Source organism: Atta colombica, unplaced genomic scaffold (genome assembly GCF_001594045.1).
Source record: "Atta colombica isolate Treedump-2 unplaced genomic scaffold, Acol1.0 scaffold38, whole genome shotgun sequence".
Taxonomy (NCBI): domain Eukaryota; kingdom Metazoa; phylum Arthropoda; class Insecta; order Hymenoptera; family Formicidae; genus Atta; species Atta colombica.
Genome location: NW_017259490.1, coordinates 874,279 through 884,812, shown reverse-complemented (window position 1 = coordinate 884,812; position 10,534 = coordinate 874,279). Strand labels below are relative to the sequence as shown.

General features: G+C 34.0%; 1 protein-coding gene across 1 annotated transcript in view; it reads right to left on the bottom strand.

The window, feature by feature from the left end:
• LOC108690938 (kinesin-like protein CG14535) overlaps window positions 1-10,534 on the bottom strand; it is a 41,800-nt gene that overhangs the window by 19,044 nt on the left and 12,222 nt on the right. The window contains exons 2-3 of the mRNA XM_018198493.1: window positions 7,869-7,962; window positions 2,863-3,060 (exon numbers count right to left, since the gene is read on the bottom strand). Of these exons, the coding sequence (XP_018053982.1) occupies window positions 2,863-3,060; window positions 7,869-7,962 (292 nt within the window). The remainder of the gene's footprint in view (window positions 1-2,862; window positions 3,061-7,868; window positions 7,963-10,534) is intronic.

Sequence of the window (10,534 nt, the reverse complement as noted above, 5' to 3'; positions counted from 1 at the left end):
TATATAATTTTAAAATAAGGATTAAAACATTAAAATTGCATCTGTTTTGCATTATATTTCATTTTCTTAAGATATATGTATATTATTATTGAAAATATAAAAATATACAAAATTATTAAGTATATAAAATTATTTTGGATGTCGAAGGAAGAGACACTTAAATTTCTCTATGATTGGTCTCCTTAAATGTTAGTTACACTACTAATAATGTGGAATAAAATTCAGAAAAAGAAAAAGGAGAAAGAAAGAAAAATGAGATAAAAAAGAGATGAAAAGGGAGGAAGACGAAGTCGAGATAGTTCTATAGATACGAGTTAATTATTTAATAAACTGGAAAATTAATTTCATCGCATCTTAATTAGTCCAGAGACCAAGGGAAAGCGGAAACCTGCACAGCACGATCATTAAGTCTGCATTCAAACGACTCGTCTAACGTGAGTTTTACATAGAATGCTTGTATTGCTGCTACATGTACCCGAAATATTCGGTAATTTACCCTATTAAACGTCTTAATTTTCTTGATTGTAAAATACCCAGAAATGCTTTGCAACATGATAAAAAATTAGATTTTACCGTGCTCGAATCTACGCTACAAATTTCTGGATTTGCAGCTACAAAATTAAAATTTTGAATCATAAAGACATACAGTAAGGATACGTTACAAAAAATATTCAAAAAAAGATTTCATTATATAAATAATGTTTTAGAAATTAATTAGAAATTTTGTTGACATTTTTTTAACTTCTTTTATAATATCTCACTCTTACTGAAAAAATTAAGTTTCTCAGAAAAAGAGAAAAAATATTCAATTTGGCGGAAAATTATTGATTAATTATAATAACATAAAAAAAAAGATATATTCTGAACATGATAAAATGTTATTTTTGTTTCCTTAAAAAAATCTTTTTAAGTTGCAATTTTTCAAGAAGTTAGATCACTTTGGATGATTGATAAGGTAATATTTATCTAACTCATTCATAATAATAATTCGCAAATCACATTTTTTAAATTGTTATTTCTAAAATCAGGGAGCAATATAATATAATTGAACTGTATTGATGAAATATTGAAATCCACAATACGAAAGAAATCTAATTATAAACATTTATTCGAATTGTATATTCAGTTTATACAAATAAATTATAATTTTCGTAATACAGAAAATATGACAGAAAATATCGCGTATTTTATAGATCCTATTTTTGAAGAAAGATGCTCCAGTCTAGTTAATTTTCGGAGCAAACCTGTCTTTGACTATCGTTCCCATAAGTGCACCGTAACAATTTATCTTCCAAGAAAATGGCTTTTTATTAGTCCCGCGAGTCTTTCGAGATGCACGACACAAAAAGGAATAACAAAAGTAATAGGGTAGCTATAGGATGGTGGTCAATATGAAATAGAAGGACGAAATAATCTTGTCCTTCAATTTTACGGGCCAAGTCGTTCATCCGTCCACGAAGACGAAACCAAATTGCGGCCAATAGTCTCATCCTACTTCCTGAATATTACCGCCGAATCCTCCGTGCATCACTCCCGGTCAAGACAGGACAATTTCGACGTTCCGTGCTTTCGGCCGCACGACTGGTTTTCGTCGATTCAGAGACGTTGGAGGTAGACTCAGACGAGTGAGCGTATCAGGCAAATGGAACGTGCGAGCTATTGCAATTTCCATGCGAAATTCCATACGCGACGTAGCTCCGATTGTGGCCATGCTCTGTCTTTAAACTCGATTACAGCCATGAAATGCTCCTATTTTTATATTATACAAGGGATGCCCTTGGCTCGCTTGACCGTTCTTTCGACAATCCTTCGAGAATAAAATAGATATTCTACAGCATCATCTTACTAGATTGTATCGTAGTCTTTATTGTGCAAAAAACACATACGATTATATAACGTTTTTGGAATCATAGTATTTTTCATTAGAATTTTATGTCTTTACTATTTTAATAGAATTGTTTCTCTGACACTTTTGCAACTCAAGTGAGTGCGATTCTGACACTCCGACTTAAATACTTCAACAGGAGAGATAGGCGTATTAGTCAATAACTACATTCATTGTAGCGTGTATTAATTCTGATTATGTGACTCTTCATGTGTTTGTACAATTAGAATTATGATCTACAAATCAATTGAATTATTGCGCAAGGATTACACATCGGATGTACAATGTCGTCGCGATGATACAATTTACCTACCGTGCCACACACTATCATGGCGTTAATTAATCTAAACGATTATGACCGTATTGTTTGAAGCATCGAATTAATTGCGGGAAATGCTAAACTCTCTTTATCGTAGGAAAGCAGAAACGCTTGAGAAAGTTTCAGCGTTCTGGAGATTAGAGCCGATTCGGTTCTATTTCTGAAACCCGCATTTCCCGTCTCATTCCTTAAAAAGAGGGACGATTCTTGACAAATGATTCTTAGAACGTAAGTTTCTTCAATCAGAAAGTGCGCAAGTCTGACTGCGATTTAATCTGACGAAGACAGCAAATAAGATAGAATAACTATATTAACAAAGTTGCATAAAATGTCGAACAAATCGGAACGATGTAATAGATTCGAATTGTTGTAGTTTTTTAATGTTTATTTTTTAATAATTTTACGTATGTTTTTCCTGTTGAATTGAGCACCTAACTCTGTATAGAAATATAATCTATTAATTTTTATTTTAAATATTTTTGTAAAAGTTTTTTAAACTTTAAAAATGGCAAACTTTGTAAAAATGGCAGATGAGTATTCGTAATATGTCGCAAATATGCCGATTGATAATAAATAGATAACATTAATTGATTAAGAAAACGAAAAGTATAAACTCCTTCATTCGGTAAATACTTTAATTAATGGGAAGATTACTTACCGTTCGCGTGCGCCGCAAGCAGGTCCCTCAGTTGTTGCTGGCCAGTGGTCAATTCCACGCAGCTAACCCTAACGCTAAATCTGGCACCAGTTCTCTGTCGTTGTTCCGAAATACCGCGGAAGAGCCATGCTATAGCGCAAGGAATTGCGCCCAATGTATGGCCAGCCTCCGGAGTTCCCAGCATAGTATGAGACTTACCTAAATTAGAAGGAAGAAATTTGTTAAAGGTGGCTTGTGGATTACAGGCAATGTAAACATGGAATCATGGAGGAGGTGATAGTCAGTGTTTAAACGTGCAATGTAAATGCAAATGGCATAGACGAAAATTACTCTACCAATTTGAATTAATTATAACTAGTTTATTGTCCGCTTATACTGCCTGTTTATTCATATTCTATGATACTCATACAATTTAAATATACGTTCCAGGATTTTTTTCTGTATTTATAGTTACTCTAATCCATATACAAATTAAAATCTGTGGAGATAAAATATTTAGAGGTAACATATTGAAAGTCCAATGTCCACCCTCTTGTCAATAGAAGCGATGACGGATCAAAGCTAATATTTCGAATGATCCTTGCCAGACTGACAGATTTATTGACGTAGAGATCGAATTAACGCCCGTAACCGTGCCGCTGGTGCGACTGGTATGTGCGACAAGCTTCATTGTTGATTGGCATAATCGCAATTTTCCCCCTGTGTCGGGACGAATCAATTCACATGGATGAGTTCGAAAATCCTGTTTATGTATACGAATGGAGCGCGAGCCGAATGGGTGCAATAATTGCATTGCCAGATTTGTGGTCAGGCTCGAGCGGACCGCTTAATTTGTTTACTATTTAGTGGACGACAACGTAACGGCTAGAATGACAACCAGCGATTATGTCGAAGTAGTTGATGCACGGCAAAAGGATCGATTGTTATTTCGCTTTTAGCAACGATGTGAAATAAATATTAAAATTAATTCATTCGGATAACAATAATGGGAAATAAATCGCATAATAAAGTATGGTTCGGCTGTATGTTTAACGACAATTTCAGCAAACTTCTGATAACATATTGGGCGAAAGTTTTTAGCACTGAAGTTTCGACAAAATTGAAAGTCGAGCTCAAATACTCTGCTGTTGACAGAGAAATAAAAGAGCTCTTATTAAAATCATAAAACAGTCTGATGAGAACGGAGAGACGACTTATGGCAGAGGAGGGAGGAGGAGGTTGCAATACGAAGGACGAGAGATTGAAGCGAAAGGCGTAAGATCCTGGCAGAGGGAAGCCCCCGTCGGCAATGGTGGAGTAATGGAAAAGCAGCAGCCGCTGTTGAATCTTAAACGTTATTTAATTGTCTTAATGTAAAACGGTGAATTATGTTGTTATTTAATTAGAAACACGGCAAAGGAGAGGGTCGGCCTATCTTGCCGGTAACGGACCGCGTTTGCGTCTCAGGAACTTTTCAATGGTTCCACTTTGGAGAATTCGCGCTCCGTTGGTAAGATTCGAGCGGTCGAACCGCAAAAATTCCGCAAGAATTCACGCTATGCCGCCACGAGATTCACGAGGTCGCTGACGACGACGTAGAAAAACGAAGCGATAGCCGCTGCATTCTCAGACGATCGGTATAACACTCTAGCATAAAGATACTTTGAAATGGAAATGCGACTGATAATTAAAATTCCGCTCGAATACCTCGTTGTACGCGAGGAACGTCAGTGCCAATATAAATTGCATGACAGAAATTGCGTGTTTATTAGTTAAAATATCAAAGAAATATTAAAAATTAAGGAAAAAAAGATAGGACGTCTTTATATAAGAATTAATACGAATAAAAATAATATATGCATTGAAAAAAAATATAGTCAATTTTAATAAATATTTAGTTGAATACTGTCAACTAAATATTTATTAAATATAAAGATATATTTATTTGATACAAGAAATATTAATGATTTAACAATCATTTTTTTTATTAAACAAATATTTACTTACTGTAAGTAAATGTTTAGTTGACAGTATTGAACTAAATATTTATTAAAATTAACTATATTTTTTCTCAATGTGGATTTATAATGCATACGAGATTATTAAAAATCAGATAAATCCTTTCTTGGCTGCGTATAGAATGAAAAGAGCGTGTCGCGCCACAGTCCCTTTGACTGAATCGCTTACCAAGGTTATTATTGTCAAAGCTTCATGTTTTTGAGAGAGGAATGAGAGGGAAATCTCGGTGCATCAAGCACGCGTGCTTCTTCCCCTCACCGTCGTTGCATAATCCACTTTCACGGTCCTTCCGCGATCTCAAAGCTTTCGTCGGAGTGTCTGCAGTTGTGGGATCCCCGCGCGCAGGGGGTAATTAGGAAACGCGCTACAAAGTACAAACGGGCCCATTGTTGTCGCTATATCTGTATATATGTATATATATCTGTATATATGTAGTGTAGTATATATATATATATATATATATCTCCGTCCGCTCTCTGTCCTTTCGTAAGAGTCCTGTTGCTTTGAAAGTGCAAATCTCTCTCATCCTTTGCTTTTCTCCTTCGACACCCTCTCGCGTGTCTTTATCTATCTTCTGTCTCTCACGGCTTCTCCGCACGCTTTTTATACGCAACTTTTCAGACCGCGAACGGTAGACATGCGCGCGTGAGCGAAATACATTTGGTTTCATCGGCGATTGCTTGGCGTGAAGTAAAAGATGGGCTGGTCGTCATTTAAAAAATTGCTGGGCTGACTGCCTCTGTCGTGCGTATGCTGTCGTCTTCTCATCTCGCAGATCCATGTAAATCTGATCTTCCTCCTGGTTTCCATCTCGCCTTCCTTATTCCTCTCACTGTTCTAATCGCGACCACTTTTTCATTTTTATCTTTTTTTTTGCAGAAGAAGATATAAAGGGATAAAAGAGAGTCGAGATACAAAAAGAAAAGAGATAGAGACTGAGAGAAGGAGTTGGAGCAAAGAGGAAAACGATGGAGAATACGGGGAAATTCGAGAGAAACGTTCGCATAACGATGATCAAAAGCAGTTTGCTTGCGGACTTACTTGAAGTACTTTTGAAAAAGAGAGGAAAGACACTGTGCGAATTCGTTTGGCTTCCTTTTACGCAGCTTTTGTCTATGGCCGTTAGGCTCTTATCTTTCCGATGCGCCTCCTTTTGTTTTATTTTCGATTCTATCGATTCCCCTTTCCCGCGTTGCAAGAAATCCCGCTCGACTGTAAGAACTTCGGCACTGAAAGTCGACAATTTCTCAATGTGCTGTAGAATTATGAAACCGTATCGGTTCAAGAACGATAGAAGCCAGCTAATGTCTGAAGAAATTCTAAGTTTATGCGATAAAGTTAATTTTAGAAATAGCATTTCTCTGTGCACTGTCATTTTATTCATGTGAATTTAAAATAACGAATAATTATTGAGGAGAACTATTTAACAACTTATATTTTAAATTAATTTTCGTGAATATTTTATATTAATTTTATCTGTCTTATTTAATTAATATTATCTTACACTCCAGATAGATTTCCTTCTTCCTATTTATATGTCAAATATAAAAAATCTTTCAGAAAGATATATAATTAAAGATAGATTTATAATCTTCATGGAATATTTCTCACTGAATTCCTTTTAACATTATATTTTTACATCTTTATATAATGCTAAAAGGAACTCAAGCAGAAATATTCTAAGTTTAATTGCTTCTGATACCGACTGTAAAAGCAGAAATTTATCTGAATTTTATTTTACTCAAATGTTAAAAAATATTTTAACTTTGTCTACGATTATAATTATAAAAATAAATTTATTGTTGGACATTATTATTTTGATTATAAATATCACATATAAAATTGTATAAAAATCAAGGCAATAAAATATAAAAATAAGTTATATATAACGAATAAAGAATTTAATTTATTAATTAAATAAGAAACTTAAAAAAGTAATATTTTCTTATGTGAGAATTTTTTTCGATTTTGAAGCGTATTCATGTATAGTAATATCACAAAATAATTTAATAATGTTTTTTATGCTAAACATTTTTATAAGAATATTAATAATAAGATGTTAAAGAGAATCTAAATCTGCAAACAATTTTAATAAACTCTTAAGTATTTATGTTTACAATTTTATGAAAATTTTAAATACGCATTTAAATATGTATTTTTAAATGTATATTTGAATAACAATAGTAATGAGAGATAGACGCTGTGATACTCATTCTATATTTGAATATGTGTTTAAAATGGGAATACATATTTCAATTATGACAGTTTTCAAAACATATATTTTATGCAAGATGTACTCTCTAAATCCATTAGTCTTAAAGACGTTTTCACGCAGAAAGCGCATGATGACGACAGGACAGCGAACAGTCTCTTGGGTTGTGGTATGTTAAAATTCGAAAGGTAGAGAGAGAAAGTGTGTCCCAGTGGCATACATTATCACCATTCCTTCCGGTCTCGCTTCTTCACTCTTCATTCTTCTATTCCTCTTTGTTCTCAGTTCCTTCCTTTTTCTCACTCTCTTTCAGCACCGACATTACCACCCGAGGATTCTCTTTTCCGTGCACTTTCCATGCATAATCATGCATTTGCATGCAAACTCGATATTACTACTTAAAATGTAAAACAACTCTGCGCCTCTACCTTGCGGCAGCACAACGAAGAGATGTCAAGTGAACAAAGGAAAGAATGCTTAAATAAAGAATTTTTGCGACATTTTCTTCAAGAGCGGACCGTGTATATTGATATGCTCGTACATTTTATTCTTCAATCGAGAGGAATATGCAAAACAATATTGAATGTTTACCTGCCTAATGATAATCTAATTTCAAAAATTAAGGTGACTAAAAAATCATAAATACTTACATAAACAATTTAAAATCTTAACTCAAGCAAACGTAACTCGTTAATTATTTTTTTCTTATTTAGTGTAAGATATCGTATAGTGTTTTTTATTCTTATGTAAAAATATAATTTAGATGTATTTAAAAATTTATAATTTCTAAACTTACCCAAACCGGCGTGTCCAAAACAAAATAAGCAGCCATCCGTTCCATTAATGACCGCATGAATTACATCTGTAAGAGCGCTTGAACAGATCTCGGTCTGGAAAGAAATTGCAAACGATCTGTATACATTTTATGATTACAAGTATTAAATTACTGAAAATAATGATTTTGAAAAATTTTGTTTTCATCTTTATTTTGATCTTTTTAGTGATTAACACTCTAAATTGATTGTATTAACACTGTTCAACAGATCTTTTTTTTCAACACAACTGTGAATATTTTTAATATCTACCTGTTGAATAAGAATCCGTTATTGAAATTAGCTATTACATCATAATTTAAAAAAATGACATCGAAAAGGCAAAAGCGATTTTGAGAATTTTAATTGTATCACTAGTATCAAATTTTTTTCTAAATTAGTGCCACGTAAACGTATCAATTTTCAGTTTTAAAATGCATTTTGATTCTTTTCGAGATATAACAATTTGAAAATAGTTCTTAGGAAAAAAAAATGAAAATCGTATTATAACGTCATAAAAACCCTCAAAATTTTTTTTTTTGCCTCTTTAATTTTCATATTCTCATCAAATTGTGATATAATGCCAAATTTTGTTTTGATTATTTTATTACATGAGAAAAAAAGCTTTCTTTAAATTGTCTTCTATATTAAAACAAAAAATCATATTGAAACGAATCAAAATGAATTTAAGCTAAAAGTTGATACTTTTACTTTGACGTGAATAAAATTTAGAAAAAAATTTGATACCAACGAACATCATGAAAACTTTTAAATCATCTTTTTCTTAATTTGAATAATCCTTTTTTGCCTCTTTGGCATAATTTTTCTCAAAATTGTGACGTATTAGTTTTTTTTTCAACCGATTCATGTTCAGCGAGTAAAAATATGTTAAAAATGACTATTCATCTTCGGTAAAATGATGTTAAACATAAATTATTAATTACTTGCATTTTCAATGTAGCTTTAAGATGGCTAAGTAGATGCGATTTTAATTACGTCTGTTTCGAAATAATGTTGTGACAAGAGAAAGAGATGGTACGTCAAGCTTTTGCAGGACAGAACGAAGAGCTCGGCCAGGTTAGGTTCTCGTAAAAGTGCTTAAGAAAGCGCGTTGGTGGGCCAGGTTTAATAAATGCGTGTAACAGCTCTAGAGCAAAAAGCGAGGAGAAAGGCGCAGGGAGAAAGAAAGGGGTCGGTGAGATTATGGAAGATGGTCCTTTGTTTGTTCTTAATGTATTCATAGACTGGAAAAGACTTTTCCTGCATCGGGAAACAATGCTTGGATCCAAGCAGGGCCATTTTTAAAAAGGGCTGTATCTATGCGTTAAATGGTCGCAACGGTTGACTGTAGAGATATCGAGTATCAATGAGAATTGAAGGGAAAGGAGATGATGGTGGGAAAATCAGAGGGTTGTTCATTTGGGAGGCGGGTTTCATGAATTTCCTGCGGAAACTGCCGAGGATTCCGAATTGAGCCTGCGGCTGATGTGTCACGAATCACGAGCGATCGATATAGCAAAAACGCCATTAGATCGACTATCCTTCGCTTCGACGGCGCATAACAAACGGAGACTCAGACGAAAGAGATGAAAAAACGATCGTATGTTATGAGAGAAGGTTCCGCCAGTTTATAGAGAAAATCGATAGGAAGATGAGAACGTGTTGATGCCTCGGCGAAACAAGATTGAAATCTTCGTGGACGAGAATCGGATGAGCCCGAGATGGAAAAAGAGGCGAACGAGAAGTTCGTGGAAAGAGAAAATGTAGGGGAAGAAGGAATGTATCGAGGGTTAGAAAGAGAGAAAGTGAATGCGGAAAGACAGCTCTAGAAAGGTGGTTGAAGTGGAGAATCGAGGTAAGAAGTGAGATGCCTGTTGTGGAAGGACAAAGAAAGAAGCCGATCGTTTTCTTCCTTTCTTTTTTTTTCCTCTCCCTCGGCGGCAAAAGGATAGGGAAATAAGGAGTCTTGTCCCTTTCCCAATATGGTAATACCAATCTGTCGTTGCTCGTTTCAAAGGGGCGGCCTTTGGGGTTACAGCGTGTAGCCGCAAACGAGTCTGTCGATACTACCGCAGATTTACATTGACTTCTCGATATAGATTTAGACGAAGAAATGTTTCTTATGCGGTGCTTTGACAAACAAAATTTTTCACTTAAGACGGGAATCATTCGTATTAATCTACACCGATCTATCGCACGATAATTAATTCTTAAACGCCACATTACAGAAACAACACACTATATGAGTAGCAACCAATGAAAGTCTAGCCAAAGTGAATCATGTTTTTGATTGATTAAGTTAATTATGAACTCTATTCGATATACAATTCAAATAGCTTTCCAAACATTTTCAGAAAGTGAGAGAAAGAAGGAAAGAAAATATAGCTATCTGTCATTTTTATCCGCTTTTGCCGAACTCTTATAGAATCTCTAGGTATTAGCACACCCAACTCAATTCGATTGTTTGTAATATTTGTAAAAATAAATATGTCGTAAAAAAATTTTTTTTCAATTGCAAAATTAAACATAAGAAACATAAGTATACCAAGCGTATGTATCTTTATTAATAAAAAAAGGAATGGAAAAAGTATTAGAAAAGCATGGAAAAAAGAAAGCCAATTAGAGATGTACCATAAAATATATGCCAATA